Below are 18970 nucleotides of genomic sequence, written 5' to 3'. Positions count from 1 at the left end.
CTACCGTTTTCACCTGCTCGGCTTTCTTGTCTCTCTTGTAGACTAGAGCTCTATTTTTTTCCTTTGAAAACTACATCTCCCACATCCAGTGAGGCTGGATGTATGATCCCAAGAGGACTAATAAGAGTCCCTCTAGAGGCCTGATGTGGCTGCTGGGAGAGAGGGCTGTCTCTTCTCAAAAACCCAAGAACACTCAAAGCTATCGGAGTCACCTTCACCACCAAGTGGAGAGAACCTGGCAGGACTGAGGTCAACCTCATGGAAAGTGCAGAAGAAACAAGGCAGGAAAGAGGGAAGAAAGGGAAGCAAGAAAAGGTAGGAAGGAGGAAGAGAGGGAGGGATAAAAAGAGGGAGGAAAAGGGAGGAACTGAGAGAGAAAGACCAAAAGGGAAGGGAAGGAGGAAGGGAGATGCCACCAATAATTTAAGTTCTTAACACACTATAAGCCCGGAGCTGCAGCTATACACAGAGGGAAATTTACATCTTGGCTCTTCTGGTAAAGTGAGTCCATAGCCTTCCTTTTTCTTTCTCTTGCCTTCGCAGCCACAGATTCTTCAGGTGGGGGTCCATGGCCCAAACAAGACTAGAAACCATCACACTTGGAGCATTTATTCGAGATGGAATGAACCCGCTTCAGAAAGAAACAAAGTTTATTTGATGAATATAAATAAGGCGATCAGCACAAAGTACTTCTCATACACATGATAACAAATTTATGAACTGTACATACCTTGTACGTTGTACTTCTACTAGACACGAGGTTACAATGACTGGCTACTGCATGCCCACTGGTAGTTTCTGAGGGTTCCTTAGTTTTATTTATTTTTTTTCATATCGAAGTCCATAATCACATGGTCAATATCACAACCCACATGCCACTCACGTGGAGAAATATTACAAGAAGCACTATCAAACGAGGGTCTCTGGGAATTAAATACACTGGCCCCTGGCAGCATTCAAACGCCACTCAACACAAAAACCTCTCAGATAGAGCTTATGTCACACATTTGAGGTCTCATCATGAACACGGTTTAAAAAGTAAATGGAAACCCACTTTTAAATGAAAGTTGACACGCTGTTAACGTGCATACTGGATACACAAAAATCATTAAGTACAAAATCGAGACTGTACATTGAAATCAAAAGGGTATAAAGTACAAGCGTGCTTTTGCACAAAGCAAGAAGACCAACTTTTCCTAAATGTCAGCCTCAACTTTCTCAACTTGATTATGATCAGGGGGGAAACCTGCTAAAGTCTGTGCAAAGGAAATGTCTTCCCAGCAGCACAGCTGTTTGCTGTAAACACAAACTATTTTTAATATGTGAAAAGGGAATTTTTTGGTAGCCCCTCAACATCAGAGAATATTACATGATACATAATGGAAAGATGCTATATTAGACATAATTTAATTTTTAAGGGACTAAATGATAATTGTCCCATAAAAGGAACATCAGTAATACTTTAGGCAAACAAAAGTGGGGCAAAAATGAGCCCTCAAAACAACAGCTGGGACAGAATTGGCACACACTGGGAAATCGCTAACTATTCATGGTCGGTTGCTCTGTCTGCTTCTAGGACACTCACTGCCTAGTGGCTTTCCTACTTCAAGTATTCAGTGGCAGAGTTCAGATCAGGATCTGGCTGTAGGAGGCAGTGAGGCCGCCTGTTTAAGGATGCTCAAACTGTTCACAGCCACAAGTTGGAGGAGCCCTGGGTTTTCAGGGAGACATTATGTCAAAATGTGTAAAATAACTCCTGCAAAGAACTCTGCTCGTTTCTCCAGTCAAGACCTAGATTGCCTTGATAGTTAAAGGACAAACTTATTAAACATGAATGTATTTGGATTGCTTGTGCAACATGAAAGCTTTACACAATTTGCAATACTCAGGACAAGAACAAAGCCAGAAGCGAGAAACCTGCTTGAATATACTACTCTTAATGCACCAAAGATGAACAGCGCAACCCAGACACAGTTTCGTCTTCTCAGATAGATAAATAAGGTGTCTGACTTTTAAATATCTCTATGGCTCACGAGAGAGGTCCAGAGTTAATTGCACCAACATTTTAAGAAGTAATAATAACAACTAAATTCAATGCAAGACTTCAGGAACATCTGCTTAGAATCCTTTCCACAGCAGCAAAGAAAGACGACTATATTTATTAAGGCCACTCATGCTTAAATTCACTGTTTGTCCTTTAGAAATGCAGATTTTCATCCCCCACTTGCATACACGTGGAAGGGTTTCTTTCATTGATAAGGGAATGGATCAATACAAGAGTTGCACATGTTTTCCAGACTTGGTCACAAGTTTTATGAAGTTACAACAACTTTATTTCTTTTTTTTTTTAATCTCAGAGGAAGCAGGAGGAGTTTAATTATCCTCAGGACCATGTCACTGTATGTAAAAGACCTGAAAATGTGGTCTCTCTCCCTGGCATGTGCTTTAAATAATGACTCTGTACCACAAACAAGTTGTGTAAAGCTATATACAGATACACAGCTTTTGTGATTATTCCTCATTCATCAATGTTTTCATGTTTGATGCTGAAAATGTTTTGGAATCCATGTTGGAAACTTTTTTTCAAAAAGAAAAATGAGAAATGACCTTTCATTTACAGAAGATCTAAGCGTACACTCGCTGTTTGGACAGCGTTTGGATTTTGAGCATGAATGAGTCCCAGCTTCTTTGTGGAGACCCGCATGTACGGGAATGGCGAGAGTCTGAGGCTCAGCTGTGGCCCCACTGTGGGGAACGTGTGCCACACGTGGGATAGAAATATGCAGGTGCCTCAGGCTCCAGCCACTCCCTAGCACAAACACAGGGTCAAGAGAACTATGAATGATCGATTTAGATGTGCCATGCATTGTCAGAGACACACACCATGTTCTCATAAGGCGATTTCTTGGCAAGTATTAGTGGTTTAAAGAATTGATTTCATTTCCAACCTGGCCCAGAGGTAACAACTGGTTCCACCATCGAAATGTGGTTCTTCAAACCGCAGATTAAAGAAATAGAGGAGGGTAAAGGCTCACCATTTTTGGTGCTTTGGTTTCTCTGTCAAACACTCCATGCATCCAGGTATACAAACACTACCAGCACCACTCACTCACTCACAGAATTCACACTTTTTGATAATCTAATGCATTAGAGATGATCACTTAGACTGAACCAGCAGAGAGACGGGAGATGAAGCTAGTTGTCCAACAGAAGCTGAATCCACAGTTACGATCCCATGGAGTTCAGATTCATCCAGTGAAGTTTAAGTAACAGAAGTAAAATGCTATCAAATAATGACATTCAGAAGAGATGAACACATTTTAAATGCCCGAATCCCGACCGAAAAATGGAGGACCTGCCATCGTCTCCTCCTCCTCCACGTTCTCCTCTCCAGCATGTCTGAATCCATGGGAGAGGACATGAGATGATGAAGGAAACACTGAGTCGAACAGAACTGTGCTCAGTAATGAAAGTGAAAGCTCCTCTTCAGTCTCCATGCGCGTTCCAGGCGGTGGTGAACAGTGATGCGAGCTGCACTGCAATAGATTATCAGAATATTGCTGCAGAGCTGTGCTTGCCCTTTAGTCAGCCCTTCTGATAGCTGCAACAAGAAAGCACAGAGGTTAGCGGGAGAGGAACTGGCAGGAGACTGGAGGTACTACAGGTGAACACTCCCGACCCTGTGCCCACCCGCCACCCCTCTCTTTGATCAGGGCCAATGGGGATCAGGAAGGGTGCTGATGCAGAGGAAGAACAGAGTGAGGAGGTGAATAGGAAGTTAAATTATGTCCTGCAAACACATCTGAAGAAAATGCCTTTTTAAAAATAGTTCACCTAGAGACAGAGATGTCTCTTGATAAGCAAGAAGAAAGGGAACAGAAATAAGCCCAAATGTTACAGAGATTATTTCTATGTGACCAGCTCATGTGTCAACATTTTTTCCTCTCCATGGTTTTCTACCATGAGTATGGTTTTTAAATTATTTTTAAACTTGACTTTTTAGATATTAGAGAATTAAAGATGGCCGAGACACCAGAAAACTTAGCATTCACTTACGGACCTTCTAAGAGAAACAATTTAAAAGAACACAGAAAATTTCATTCCAAGGTATATACCTGGAAGAATGAAAAACAGGGACTTACACAGACTGCTTGCACACAAATGCTCACAGAAGCCTTACTGACAATAACCAAAAGGTAGTATATATGCACCACAGAATGTTACTCAGCCCTCAAAACAAATGCAGTTCTGATTCATGCTACCATAAGATGAGCCCTGAAGACATCATGATAAGTGAAATAAACCAGTCACGGAAGGACAAATACTGTACGATTCCACTCACATGGAATATCTAGAATAGACGAATTCAAAGATGCACAAAATAAATAAGAGATTACAGGGGCTGAGGGGAGAGGGGAATGGAGTGTTATCTTTGAATGGGCACAGAACTTTGGTTTGTGGTAATAAATTCTGGAAATGGATAGTGAGTGGTGTTGGTTGAATTATGCCATGGATGTGTTAAATGCCACTGAACTGTACACTGAAACTGGTTACAGTGGTAATTTTTAGTATGTATCTTACCACAATAAAAGCATAACTTAAAAAAGAATATTGGTATCTCCTTAACCAGAGCAGAGTGAAATGAAGTTGGCTATCATCCGCACCATCCTGTGGCTTGTGTGTATATGTTTAGCCCTAAACATAAGTGCAACAGTCAGCCATGTGCATATTTCAGGCCCTGGGGAAGAGGTATCCAGAAGCACCTCAAGTTTTCTCACAGTCCCCATTAAGGGGTGTGGCATACAACTGCCGCCTGCGAAGAAACAGTAGAACGGGTAAGAAGAGAGGACCATCCCACATCGAACCCTCAGATGATGACTTTCTTCCCTACTGACGCTGGATGTTGCGTGCCTGCACGGTTATTATTCACATATTGCCTTGGAATACTCTGGGAGTTTCTGGGCACGTGGCAATAGTGCAGCTATCTGGGGAATAAGACAGGGAGGGGAAAGATCAAACATAGACACAGACACAGACACACACACCCAACTCACACACGTGTGAGCCAGTTTTTATATACAGACTGAGCTGTCTGATTTGGTGGCTGATACACAGCATTTCTCAAGTCACACTGACTAATGAGCCAACCAAAGATCCCAGCGTCTGCACAGGTAGGCAGTTATTTTGAACCCTCGTTAAGCAGTGCAAATGAAATATGTGGCTTGGATGAACTCAGCTAATTCATACTCTGAGGAGTTTGGTGTAACCCTTCTGGTTAAGAAACTTGAATTGGGGCAAAAAATGACTTTTGCAGAGCCAGAGAGCTAGGGAGTTCCTAGAGCAGATCATATTACTCATTCTGGCACATAAAATCTCAGCGAACTTCGTATGAAAATTCTAAGTCAGAGCACGCTTTCTGCTTCATGAGCTGTGCATAGCTCTAATTCTTTTGTGCATTAAGCATTTCTTAATCGTCCTTTTAAGGGGCTGACCAATATATTAAAAGGCCACATGATTAAAAGGTAAAGAGAAATCCAAAGTAGTACTAAAATGCGCCGGTCATATTTTACAGATCGGAGAAATGAGTGAAAAACAATTATGGCGAATGTCCCATGTCCTTGATGTTTTTCCAAGATAAAGTAGCAAAGAACAGTCATTTGTTCAGTCGAGACAAAGATTTCCAGCTGGGTAACAGGTCACAAGGCAGAATACAGTGCCTCGCGACTGCAACACACTGCTTCAGGGTAAGGTTTATGCTGCGGGAAAGGGAACTCTCAAAGTGTTGCCGCTCCTTCCATCAGACAATCCATTTGCCAGTAGGCCTAAATGGATTTGAGGGAAAAAAGAAATCTCAGATGGCACTGCCAGGAGTTGAAAAGGCAAATGAACCTTCACTGAGGAGCAAAGAAGCATATACTTTTTAAAATTTTTAAAAAAGGAATCCTGGCTTCTACCAAGGAGGCAATGTGGGCAGCCACCCACAGTGAGATCATCTCTGGCCTGACCTCCCTGCCTGGAGAGTCGCAGCGGCCCCAACCCCCACCCCCACCCCTCCCACACACACCCAGGGTCTTTCAGCACCCACTCTGCATTCTCACCAGCACAGGCAACAGTGCTATTTCAACAACATCTGCTTCCTCTTGCACTCCCAGTTACTGCCTTCATTTACAACCCCATTGCTGTCAGGGTGGAGGATGGACTCCCGGCTTGCTGGCCTCTCTCTCCAGCTCCACACTTCAAGTTCCCCCTAAGCTGAACTGGCTTCTGCAGTCCTAAAGCTTTCTTTCCTCCTCATTGCACAGAATTGTCTTTCTGACATGCATTCACATGAACCCTTGACCTGACTGATTCCTACTTATTCTTCAGTCTCAGTTTAGATTTCACTTCTTCCCTGGAGATCTTCCCTGACCCTCCTGAGGGTGGAATGGTGCACAGGAAGTCTCACACACACTGCACTGCCCCTCTTCTGTGACGCCCCTAGACTTTCACTGTCCAATATGGCAGCCACTGAACACTTGAAGCACTTGAAGCGGGGCTAGTCCAACTTGAGATGTACGGTTAGTGTAAAGTGTGCTCCGGTGATACTTTGGATATATTGGATAAAATTAAATATATTTTTAGAGTTGATTTCATCTGTATCTTATTACTCTTTTCAATGTGGCTACTAGAAAACTCAAAACTACAGATGTGGCTTGCGATGTATTTCTACTGAACAACACTGGTCGAGGCTGCAAACTCTATGAGAGCAGGGTCAGGCCAGTCTTGTTCACATAGCATCCTCTGTGCCATGTGCATTCAATGAACAAGTTGATTCACTCACTCTTCCCATAGGTATTAGAGGGCAGCTGGAACAGGTAGAATCCTAAAGTTCCCCCAAACCCCAAAGATTTCCTGCTGCAATCCCTGGCACTGGGACTATGAATATCTCACACCATGATTACAACTTTATAGATATAATTAAGGTTACTAATCACTTGACTTGAGAAAATGAGTGGGCCTAATTTAATCGTGGGAGCCCTTTAATAGCAGAGACTATCCTCTTGCTGGTAGAAGACACTCAGGGAAATTTGGAACATAAAAGGGAACTGCTGTGCTGAGATGGAGGGGGCTACAGGGCAAGGAGCTGGTAGTGTCCTGCCAGATCCAAGAGAAGCCAGCAGCTAACAGCAAACAAGGAAATAGGAACCTCAGTCCTACAACCACAAGGAACTAATTTCTGCCACAAGCTAAATGAGCTCAGATGTGGGTACTTCCCCAGACCCTCCAGGTTAAATCTAGCCAAAGTCTTGACTTTGGCCTTATAAGTCTAAGAATAGAATTCAGTGGAGCATGAATGGTCGTCTGCCTTACAGAGCTTTGAGATAATAAATGGGTATTGCTTTAAGCCACTAAGTTTGTGGTGATTTGTTACGCAGCATAGAAAACTAATATACCTCCTTTCTGTGCCAGACGGTGTGCTTGCTGCCAAGGATACAATAGTAAAAATAACAGACATCTGTGCCCTCACAGAGCCAGTGTTTTCAAGAGTAAGAGAAAAAACAAATAGATATATAAATAAGAGAATGATCAAAGAATAAAGTAGAAATTATCCATTTATTATAAATAAATAAGAAAATTTTGTGCTTGAAAGGAATTTAACAGGGAGCTGTGACAGTCATGCTTAAGATTTATTGACTACATGACAATTTTATTCTAATTTTTTTAATATGGAAAGATGTCCATATTTTTTCAGTGAAAAAAGCAGACTACAGGGAACATCCCTGGTGGCCCAGTGATTAAGAATCTGCCTTCCAGTGCAAGGGACAAGCATTCAATCCCTGTTGGGGGAACTAAGATCCCACATGCTGCGAGGCAACTAAGTCCATGCGCCCCAGCTACTGAGCCCATGTGCCACAACTAGAGAAGTTCACGTGCTGCAACAGAGACCCAACGAAGCCAAAATACATTTAAAAAAAAAAATTCCATACATATAGTTCAATCTCATTTTTGCATCACCATACCCATAGTCACAAAAGCCTATGCCAGAATATTGTTAATAATTATCTTTTCTGGATGGTGCTTTAAAATTTTCTCCTTTTGATTTTTTTTGGGGGGGATTACACTTTTTGGATTTTTTAAACCAGAGAATGTGCAATGAGTATCAGAGCAGAAAAGAAAGCTATTTCTGTTGTGAAAAAATCAGTACTGAATGGGATCCATGCTCTTGACTTGGTTTTTTCTGAGGGAATCCTGCAGTTGGTGTGCAGGGGTGGGGTGTCGGGGCGGGGGCTGGGGGAGAGGATGCCGGTGAGCTGAGTGCAGCAGTCGATTTCGCCCCAGGACAAGCGCCCCCAGGAGAGCAGGCTATAAACGTGTGGTGTCTCACAAATATTCCTTCAGACTGTTTTTCTTTGGAATAAAGACACCTGCCGGATTATGGCTTTCTTCTCCTGCCCTTTCAGCAGTGATTTGCAGAAACAGGCTGGGAGAAAGGGGTCTTTGGTAAACATGGAGGGGTTAAAGGGGAAACTGTTTAATAACAGTAGTAAAACGCAGGCTATTTTTGACATCTGGGTTAATGTCCATTACACTCCATGTGCTTTCCAAATGTGTGCAGAGTGCCCCCAGGTACAAAAACAGACACCCATTCACAGCAGCTTTGGATGCCCCCGACATCACACATGGTGCCCACATAAAAGCCAGTGCCTGATAGGCTAATGAACAACGGTCTGAAGAGAAGAACTGTTCATTCTTGGGGTAGTGGGCATCCCGAAGGACAACTCCACCCAGCAACTCTGTTCCCAGGAAAACCCAATAGAGTTGTTTCTGCTCGGGAAAAAAAAAAGATAAAAATCTATAACTACATCTGTGTTATTACTTAACATCTTTTAAAACAGGGGTGGAATGGGTTTCTCCTTTTCCTCATGAAGATTTATTTATTATTGTTGTGATCAAAGTGGCAACAAATTATGTTAAATCATTTACTTTTCTTGATAGGAGCAACCACCTTGAAGCCATAATTCAAAAATATGAGTGGAGAGTAACATGTAACCTTGCGAGTGGCCTCCTAAGGCTCCACAGGGCAATAAAATGTAACACTTGAGAGCCCAAAGGGCTGGGCCTCGGGGGTGGGCCCAGCAAGACCTTAGCTCAGAATTGATAACTGCTGTTGGGATGGTAGAGCCTGCTGGGTGGGATGTGGGCCCTGAGAGTCCCCAGATTTCATCTTTTCCTTCCGTTTCTATGCAGTGGGGTGCAACTCATCCACAAGGCTTTAAGTGAAGGGATTTGGATGAATTCAGATATGTACGACAAAATGGCAGCGTAGACTGCTGTGCCTGAGATTTTATTTTTGCCATTATTACTGTGGTCAGAATTATTCATAGCTAACATTGTGTGCACACTGTCTGCCAGCAAGGGTGACAGATCTATGAAATTGACCTGGTTGACACTCCCTTAGCAGTGAGGAAACAGAAGCTTAAGGGAAATGTGTGTGCGTGTGTGTGTGTTAGTTGCTCAGTCATTTCAGACTCTTTGTGACCCCATGGGTTGTAACCCACCAGGCTCCTCTGTCCAGGGAATTCTTCAGGCAAGAATACTAGAGTGGTAGCCATTCCCCTCTCCAGGGGATATTCTTGACCCAGGGATCAAATCTGAGTCTCCCACACTGCAGGCAAATTCTTTTACCATCTGAGCTACCAGAAAAGCAATACGTGCTTTTGGTTAGATTCCCATCTTCCTGGGCCTTGATTTGAAATCACATCATCTTGACTCCAGAGCACAGTCTCTTCACCCTAAGGCCAGGACTTCCCCAAGCTCCGTCTTTTATGCTCTACTGTCCCGGTTTTTGTGACCTTTCTATAATGCCTGCCACCGTAAACTAATATTTTTCTTCAAAAACCTTTTCTAAAAACAAATTTCCTTTTAAGGAAAGATTTGCTGTAATATCCCAGTGGAGTCACGATTTGTCTAATATATCATAATAATTTCATAGCTATGAAAATGAAACTGCTTGCCATGAAACATCTAAAACTATCTTCTCGTGGGTACGGAACCCCCTGTCTGCCCCCAGGTGTGTCCTGGAGACCACTCCCACTGCCCTGGGTGGCCTTCGGCACAGCAGCACCCAGACTGCGTTGGCCAGCTTGGCAGGTGCCACATTCGGGCCACCAGCACCCCCAGCACTGACACTTGAGGCCCAGCTACCATGGGCCTGCTTTGCTTCTCAATGGTCAGATGGCAGCAGAAGCACAAGTCAGAAATCTGCCACACATCAGTGTTAGTTACTCTACGTAATTTAAAAAAAAAAAAAACATTGGTTGAGTTTGCTTTAGTTGTAATTTCTTTTTCTTAAAATAATCCCTTCCTGAACCCGAGAGACTGCCTACCAGCTAAATGCCTTTGTCATTCTACTCCACAACTTCTCAGTCTTGGCACTGTGGACATTTACTAGAGGACATTTCCTGTGGGCTGGGCACTTGCTGTGAGGACTGTCTGGTGCATTGTGGGGTGCTTATTAGCAGCATCCTGGGCCACTGCCCATTAGAAGCCAGTAGCATCACTCCTTCTCTCAATCTTGACAACAAAAAATGTCTCCAAATGTTGCCAAACTCCCCTGGGGTGGGGGTAGGCAAAATGACCCCACTTGAGAACCACAGGTATAATCAATTGCTTTTACATGTAATTGCTTGACAGTATAAGATAAACATTGTAAAATTTGTAAGATAATTGCATACTATAAGATATTTTGGTAAGACATGTATATACAGACATGCATCCACCAACCCTTAAAAGACACAAATTTTGCAGAAGTAAAGATCTATTTCGAAGCTGCCATCGTATTAGTTCAGATACGGCTGCATAGATTTAAAAGTCCTGTGGAAATAGGTACAAGCCAAGTCGTAAAAGTAATGAAAATGTACTACTTATCTGACATAAAATAGAAACGCCACAATCCTGAGATAGTAAGACACCTAAGACACTTGCTGAGCTAAGTGAAAAGGTAAAATCTAGTTTAAATTTATAGCATTCCTTCAGTGTCCCTCTAGGAGTTTGGCATTTTGCCAGAGTTCCTTGTTAAAAATTTGTTAAACGTGTTTGGCATTAATGCAAACACAAAGTGGTCATTTGTTACAAATTCTATTGGAATGCATTCATTTAAGGCAATGAAGTAGTTACTAGAAAAGAAAAAAAAAAGTTCATTAAGTACATTTTAAAAATACAATGATGTATGCAGTGTGTAGCTGTGGCGCCCTGGTGGCTGTATAAATCGCTGACAGAATAACCACACATTGTGTTTAGTTTGAAATTGGAATCTTTTAAACATTACTGATAGAACAAAAACTGGTTTTGTTTGTTGTCAAAACCCATGTTAGTCTTTCTTCTCTGAACTAGTTAAAATAACCAAAAGTTTGGCATACAATTTCTAACATTTCAAATCAGTGAAATGTATAGGTTCAAATCATGCTTTGGGAATCTTTTTGGAGATGATTTGACAAATACAATTCCCGCCCTCCCCGGCCCTGGAGAGGGAGGAAAATGGCCCTGTCATCTTGGGAGCCCCACATCTTGGGAACACAGCACCTCTGTGTCCTCACGGTTGTCTGAGGTTAGTGGGTTACCTGCAGAAGGAAAACCATCAGCTCCATCATGGAGACAATGGAATCCTATGAGCAAATATCCTAAGCCTTGTGTATAGAACTTGCACCTTCCTGTCATACCCTGCACTGTTCACACAAAGGAGATATTGCTGAGTAAGGGTGAGCCCTTAACTCTCTCATGAAACAGTTCTGAAGCTCAGCTTTTGAGGAAACAGGCTCTCTGACATTACATGACATTTGGTCCTGCCACACAGCTTGCTATGACCGTATGTGTGACACATGTCATCTCAGGGCCCCAAGATGCTTGATAAAAGCCAATCCTAAAGGTGAATAGAAAACTCACGTACTGGGACGTCCCTGGTGGCCGAGTGGTTAAGACTCTGCCTTGCAACGCAGGAGATACAGGTGTGAACCTGGTTGGGAACTAAGATTCCCACGCCATGGAGAAACTAAGCTCGCATGCCACAACCACTGAGGCCCCAGGCCAGAACTAAGACCGGAGGCGGCCAAACAAACAAATAAATAAACTTTAAAACAGAAAACTCAAGTTTCACAAGGACATTCAGAAAGTATCCACTGCCATCCTCCTCCGTCTCTCTCTCTCTCTGACATATGGGAACCACAGCCCCAAATTCCTGTGGCCCCCAAACCTCTCTCTAGGTTGGCCTCTTTCACCCTCTGAGTTTGGTGTTAGCTGAGCTGCCCCTGAAGGGGATGGATCCAGGGTCTTGAAACAGTCCCCAAGTTCAAGAGTAAAACTCAGACAAAACCTGGCATCCTGCATGGGGCCTGAAGAAGTTGCCCTCACAGATACCAAACAGGACCAAGAAGCAAAAAGTCTAAGAACAGGGAATACATACTTATGTCTATGAGCAACCAGAGTGCATGAGATAAAAGAGACACGCTGAGTATTGCAGAGCACACCTTGGTTTTAAACGTTTGGTGGGCTCTCTTTGAGAAAAAGATTGACTGATAGTTGACTGGTTCAAACTTCACAAAATGACATGGTCACAAGAACACAGTTAAGGCCTCTCCCAGGACCTGGGGAAAGATCTGCGTACTCGAGGGGCCAGAAGCTTATGCCCTGTTAGTTCGTGATAAATCTCTTCGGCTTGCAATTAAAATTTATTTTTGAGAATATGTTTTCACATTCAGATGAGAATAAAGGAAAACATGTTTTCAAATCCCTTCTTGACAAGGATTCAGCTTTAGGAAAATCTTGGAAAATCTCATCAGAGCAAGAGGGAGGGGTCGGGAATGAGATGGCCCACCTAGAGAAAGGAACTGAAGGGGCATCTGAGGGAGTCTGAGGCACACAAGAACAGTTTGCTATCTCAGGTCTGCAGACCAGAAGTGGCTCGGATGACAAGTGTTTACAGCAGGATCTTCGCAGAGCCAATAATGGCAATTAGTCCCCTGGATTGGAAGGCGCCCTTCCCGCATCGCCAGGCTGAGGTGGAATGCCATTTACTCTTGGGGCTGGTGACTAATTAGGGGTCTCTTTTGAAGATCAAGGTTTTGTGATCCCTGTTTCTTAATAACATGGTTGGCCTGCCGGCCACCTGGGTCCAGGCGAGACCTCCCTCTCCCCCTCCCCACACAGCAGGCACTGCCTGAGGCCAGGAGCAAGTGCGGGCAGGAAAGCACAGATCCTGCCACCCGCTGAGCGACTTAACCTCTTCACCGCCAAGGCTCTGCAACCCAGGGCTCCATTCAGCTGCCCAGAGACAGAGACAATTGGTCTCGTTTTTTTTTCAGGAAGGGCTGAAGGCCTTGGTGTGTTGCAAAGTAACCACGGTCGTGGTGCAAACGCTACTTAGCAAGCTTTCATATACGAAGAGAGGCAGGGGGACTCCACTTGTCCGGAGAAGTGGTGTATCAAGCGGTTCTTTGCATCTGCTGCAGCTTGGGCCACTTCCAGATGCAATTTCGGAAGTAACCAGCGACCTCTGGCAGAGGCAGAGCAGGGAGGACATTGAAGCACACGTTCTGGAGTCCTAATCTGATGGGTCATCAGACCTGAGAGTAGGGTGCCTGGGTCTGGCTGACCTCTACCAGGGCCCCCATGGTCGTGCTAGATGAGGCGGTGCAGCCTGCTATGCTCTTTAAGACACGGTAGAGGAGAGGCCAGAACAGCAGGAAGAGCAAGCTGCAAAGAATTAAACTTGTAACAAGTTGGGCAAAGCACAAACATCAGGAGAGGCTGATCCTTTGGCTGTTGACAGGCTCTGGCCCGGGTTGGTCATGGTCACTAAGCCCATCAGCGTTCCAATGTGGCAATGGCTAATGCGGCAAGTTCAATGTGATTTTAATTTTGGAATGCTGCTTACACGCCGCCCACAGTGGCTGCCGAAGACCGGCAACCCCACTGCCATAAAGAAAGTCAGCACTGTCAGGGATTCTGAAAGTCATTTTTAAAAATGGTTTTTTTGGCAGATAGGGGCTGAGTGGAGTTTGCATTTGATTAACTGTACTTTAACTTCAACGTGCTTCAAACTTTTTTGTGTGTTCTAAGCAACACCGAAGCAGTTTCCGGCAACAAAAGGCACGGGCCTTCTTGGGGCAGTGGCAGACTCTTTGGTTAGTGGAGAGGGGAACGTGTCAACACAAGCCAGCAACCAGCTGAGTGGAGTCAGTCAGGCCTTTTGGAGATAGTCTGTGTCTCTGAGCTCAGTGAGCCCTGATCCACACTCCTTGCAAATTAAGGAATAGGTTTAAAAAAAAAAAAAGTACCAAATTTTTGGTCAGTAGAGTCGATAGTGAACTGGATTGTTAAGTGAGACACAAAGGCAAATTCAGTTTGGATTTTGTATTGTTTTTAAGCATGTTTATGAAAAGCACGAGAATCCTTCCTTCCTTCTTTCCCTCTCTTCCTCACGATTGTGAAAGCATCTACTAAGAACCATGCAAAGTCCTGGGACATAGGACTGAACAAGACATGCACTAGCTCTGACTTCATGGAATGCACATTGAGTGAGCCTGTCAAACATTAAGTTCAATACATAATTAAACTGAACATGTGATTATTAATTAAAATTGTAGTAAGTACCAAGGAGTAAGGATGGCCCGGCAACAGTCACTGAGGCAGCACTTTTGATTTAGGGTGTCCAGTCCTTAACACCCTGAAGAAGTTGCTACGATTAACTCATTACCCTGCTTCAGAAAGAGGCACCGAGAGGTAAAGACATGCACTCAGAGTCACACAGCTAGCAGGTGGTGAGGCTGTGGGTGGATCCACATACTAGGACATCAAGTCCCAATTTACAGGAACAAATCAGAGCCTGGACCTGATCTGCCAAGAGAGTTGGAAAGACTTTCCAAGAAAGTAAGGTTTAGGTTGCTGTACATACGCCTATTGGAAGAGAAGGACTTCTTCCAAGACAACAGCTTCTTCCTATTCTTCCTCTTTTCTACTCCCCCGCTTCTCCTCCCCCTCCCCCTTCTTTTGCTCTGGGCTAGTTGAAAAGTAAATCTGTGGATTTCTATGTATTCCAAGGGTTTTGCCCAGACTCTGTCCTTTCAAATGAATTTTTAGTCAGTGCTTTTTGTCTGTCAACATGAGCTCACCTACAGCCTCTTTCAAAAGCCTCCGCTTCGGAGTATCAAGCCACATGCATCTTCCTTCCTTTCCGAGAGTTTGCATTACGGCCTTCTAGCTTCATGGTATTTGGGATGATTAATCACTTTTAAATATGAAAAAAATTAACATGTCTGAAGCAGGCTTCTCCACTGTCAAATGTTTTGCTTTAACATAGATTCAAAATGTCTCCCTTCCCCAGCAATTCCACAGCAGTACATTTTCTGCTGGAAATTCAACTGTAGGAATCCCATGCAGAAGCCCCAAGCAATATATCTTAACATCTTAATTTCATTTAGGAGGAATGCAATGATTGATCATTTATCATTCTAAGATTGAGTGAACTATCTGGAGGATTCCAATCTATTGCCTCTATGCAACTGATGGGATATTCACATGTCTTCTGGCTGCATGAGGGCTTTGGGGTCCAAGTGTCTTTGAAGAAGTGGGATGCTAAAAAGATTACTGAGGGAGGGTCTGCCTTTACCAGCAAAGTATGACTCCAAGGCTTGACGTGCTCCAAATTAGATCCTCCCCCAGTGACAGCCAGGATGTCTGCTGTTGAGTCACTCCCACTCCTCTGTCCCCACACATGGGATCTTGCCTTTCTGCCCTTGTCCTTTCACAGGGAACCTTAAGAGGCCTGGGGAGACCTTGACATGAAATCCACTGACATTGGTGGACTTGACTTCTCATCCATGAGATTTCTATTTAACCTAAAGCTGCTGTGTCAAAAAGGAATTTTTACTGCAATATAAACAAAATGGCACCTTCTTAGGACAATGAGGCCAAGCCACTGGCCTCACAGCTGCCATTTTGGTTTTTATGCAAGACATCATTATAATCTCTTCATGTTGGCATTATTGCTTGGTCAGCAGGAGAACTGGTCAGAATGCTAGAGGATAAGATTTTGGAGTGTCTAGAACTAACACAACAAAAACACAGTCCTCAAGTCCAAGCATATGTTCTATAATGATGGATCCAAATGGAATACCTACTATGTGCTTTACACAGTGTAGGCTTTAAGACATTCTCAGAGAACAAGATGCCTCCAAAATCACAATCCATCTCTGCAAACACACATGTGTAGTTTTCTCAGGAAACTCACTGCCCAGTGGACCATCTTACAAAGAAACAATGACCACCCCTGCCCAACCACCCCACCTCCGCACCCCCCCCCCCCCCAAAGGATGGAAAGTGTGAGACAAGCAGAGGTTATTCTGGAGGGAATCTAAGGCCAGTGTTTAGTGCTAAAAAGCAGACATGCTCTCTAGTTTGAATTTGCATTTCAATTCCATGTCAGAGTCAAGCCAGCCCTTGGAGGTCAGCGCAGAGCATAGGCCAGTGGCTGCAGGTCTAGGTCTCGCTGCACCCCCAGCTCCTGCTCAGGAACGTAAGAGAACTCTGCAGTCAGCACTGAGACTGACAGGGGGTGGCCTCCCAGCGTAACTGAAAGACGGTTAACAGTGGGCCCCTCAGAGCGGACCCATTCTCCCATCTGCTATGAGGCTTCCGGCTATCACAAATATTTCCAACTTAGATGCAGAGGTGCCCTGGGAGGGAATTTCTGTGCTGCTTTTATCGCTGGTCACTTTGAAGATTAAAGAAGGGAAAAGGCACTTTCATAACACATGAACTCACTGGAAGTTTTCCTATTAAATCCCAAGGTCCTGGCAGGCAGGGGCTGGGTTTAACTCTTCCAAGACAGACCAGGCATGCAGGATGGAGGGCCAGGAAGTGCCTTGGGGAAGAAGTGAGCCAGAGATCAAGGAGCTGGGACAGGACAGAGTGGATACCTGAGGCATGACACCAATTGGTTCTGGGTCTCTGGGAGTCACTTCCAAAGCCCAGTATGGCAGAACTTCAAAGTCCTCCAGCAGTCCCCAGGGGACCTGACAGTATACCAGAGACCTTGGCTTTGCTACAGAGAACTTCCTTTAGATGGAGACACGTGCAATGTTGCAACCCCCCTGCAAGAGCACGGGGAATTCCTGATTGGCAGTGCCCATCTATGAATGCAGACTCGTACACAGGAGGCACACAGCTGGGTCCCTGGTCAGGGCTTTTTTGGGGCAGTTTCTTCCGCCGGAAGCCCCTTCCCCATCGTCCTTTCCCTGGTTGCCTCTGCTTCTCCTGAGCTGTCAGCCTCAATGTCACATCTTCAGGCAGCCTTCACTGCCTTGCTCCTGGTCAAATCTCCCTGCTCAGCCCTCCCTTTTCTCCCTCAACACTCTCCGGCTTCACAACAATTTGCAGTCATGAGTTTGTGTATTTGATTAATGTCTGACTGTAGCCTCAGCTGCCTTTAGGAGGACAGACCGTGTATGCCTCTCTCATCGCAGTATTTCACATATACCTACCACAGAGTGGGTCCCCAATAAATATTTCAGGGGATTAAAGGGAGAAGTGAATCCACTGATGATAACAAATGTTTACTGAATGCTTACTATATGCCAGGAAGAGTTCTAAATGCTTTATAGCAGAGATCTTCAACTTGGCAGTACTGACATTTTGGATCGGCTAATTCTTTGTCAAGGGGCTGACCTGGGCTTTGTAGAGTGTTTAGCAGCATCTCTGTCCTGTATACATTAAATGCCAATAGCATTCCTCCCCTTTCCAAGTCATGACAATCAAAAACATCTCCGGGACTTCCCTGGTGGTCTACTGGCTAAGACTCCGTGCACCCCAAGCAGGTGGCCTGGGTTCAATCCCTGGTCAGGGAACTAGATCTCACATACCACAACTAAGAAATCCACACACGCAATTAAAGATTCTTCATGCTGCAACTAAGACCCAGCAGAGCCAAACAAGTATTAAAAAAAAAACCAAAATGTCTCTAGACATTGCCAAAGCCGTCTGGGAGGGTAAACCCACCCTCTACTTGCTGTTGAGATCCACACATCAACCCAGTTAGTCTCTACAATCACCCTATGAACTGGGGACTATTAGTCTTCTCCTGTTAACATTAAGAAAACAGAGGCTCAGAGAAGTTAAGTAACTTTCCAAAGTCACAACACCAGCAGGAAGAGGAACTGAGACATGGGAAATCAAGTTGCTCAATTTGAAGATGTGTTAGAATGAGAAAGGACTGGCCCCAGGTCACACAGGTGATGGCCAGGTGACAGGGAGATGGCCACTGGGGGATGGGAACCTGGCCTTTCCTACCTGGGCTGCCTTTACAGACTGTGCCATAAAAGGACTCTACATTGAGGCTTGGCTTCTTTTTTTTAATTAACTTATTTTTAATTGAAGGATAATTGCTTTGCAGAATTTTGTTGTTTTCTGTCAAGCATCAATATGAATCTGGGGCTGGGCTTCCAGAAGGGAGTCCTCATAGATTGGAAGTAGCTACATATCTTCTGTTCACTGTCTGCTTCTCCTTCCTGAGTCTGTAGCCAGTGATGTGCAGACCCTCTGGGAGCAAGGCTGTCAGGAACCAGCAAGGTGAGGTCAAGGGCCCCTCACCCCTGGGCGTGTGGAATGTGATGGGGAAACAGGGACACAGCTACCCAGGTCTGCGGCATCTCAGCATGGTGGGGAGCAAGCCCTAGCTGGTGGTTCAGCCAGGCTGGGTAGCCGTCCACACTCGGGCACTGTTTAGCTTTCTGCACCTTGCTCAAGCGACCCCATTCCTGGACCCTCGGCCTCTCCTCCAAGGGTGGGTGGGAGGGGTGAGACTCACCACCGAGGCTTACCTTGAGACAGGGCCTAACAGAAGCGCTGCACACACGAACTGTCTGTGATCTTTTCCTCTCTAGTCTGAGTGATCTCTGAGAAATCACTTAACCTCTCTGAGCCTCAGGGTTTTGTTTTG

General features: G+C 44.5%; 1 protein-coding gene across 6 annotated transcripts in view; it reads right to left on the bottom strand.

Moving 5' to 3' along the window:
* Positions 1-632: 632 nt before the first annotated feature.
* The window catches only part of ERC2 (ELKS/RAB6-interacting/CAST family member 2), a 1001125-nt gene continuing 982787 nt past the window's right edge, over positions 633-18970 (bottom strand). For all 6 annotated transcript variants that reach the window (XM_044934212.2, XM_025272988.3, XM_025272991.3 and 3 more), the window contains one exon: positions 633-3601. In XM_044934212.2, coding sequence (XP_044790147.1) covers positions 3461-3601 — 141 coding nt within the window. In that variant the 3' untranslated portion in view covers positions 633-3460. The remainder of the gene's footprint in view (positions 3602-18970) is intronic.

This window comes from Bubalus bubalis, chromosome 21 (assembly GCF_019923935.1).
Source record: "Bubalus bubalis isolate 160015118507 breed Murrah chromosome 21, NDDB_SH_1, whole genome shotgun sequence".
NCBI classification, from domain to species: domain Eukaryota; kingdom Metazoa; phylum Chordata; class Mammalia; order Artiodactyla; family Bovidae; genus Bubalus; species Bubalus bubalis.
This window is presented reverse-complemented; position numbering and strand designations above follow the sequence as displayed.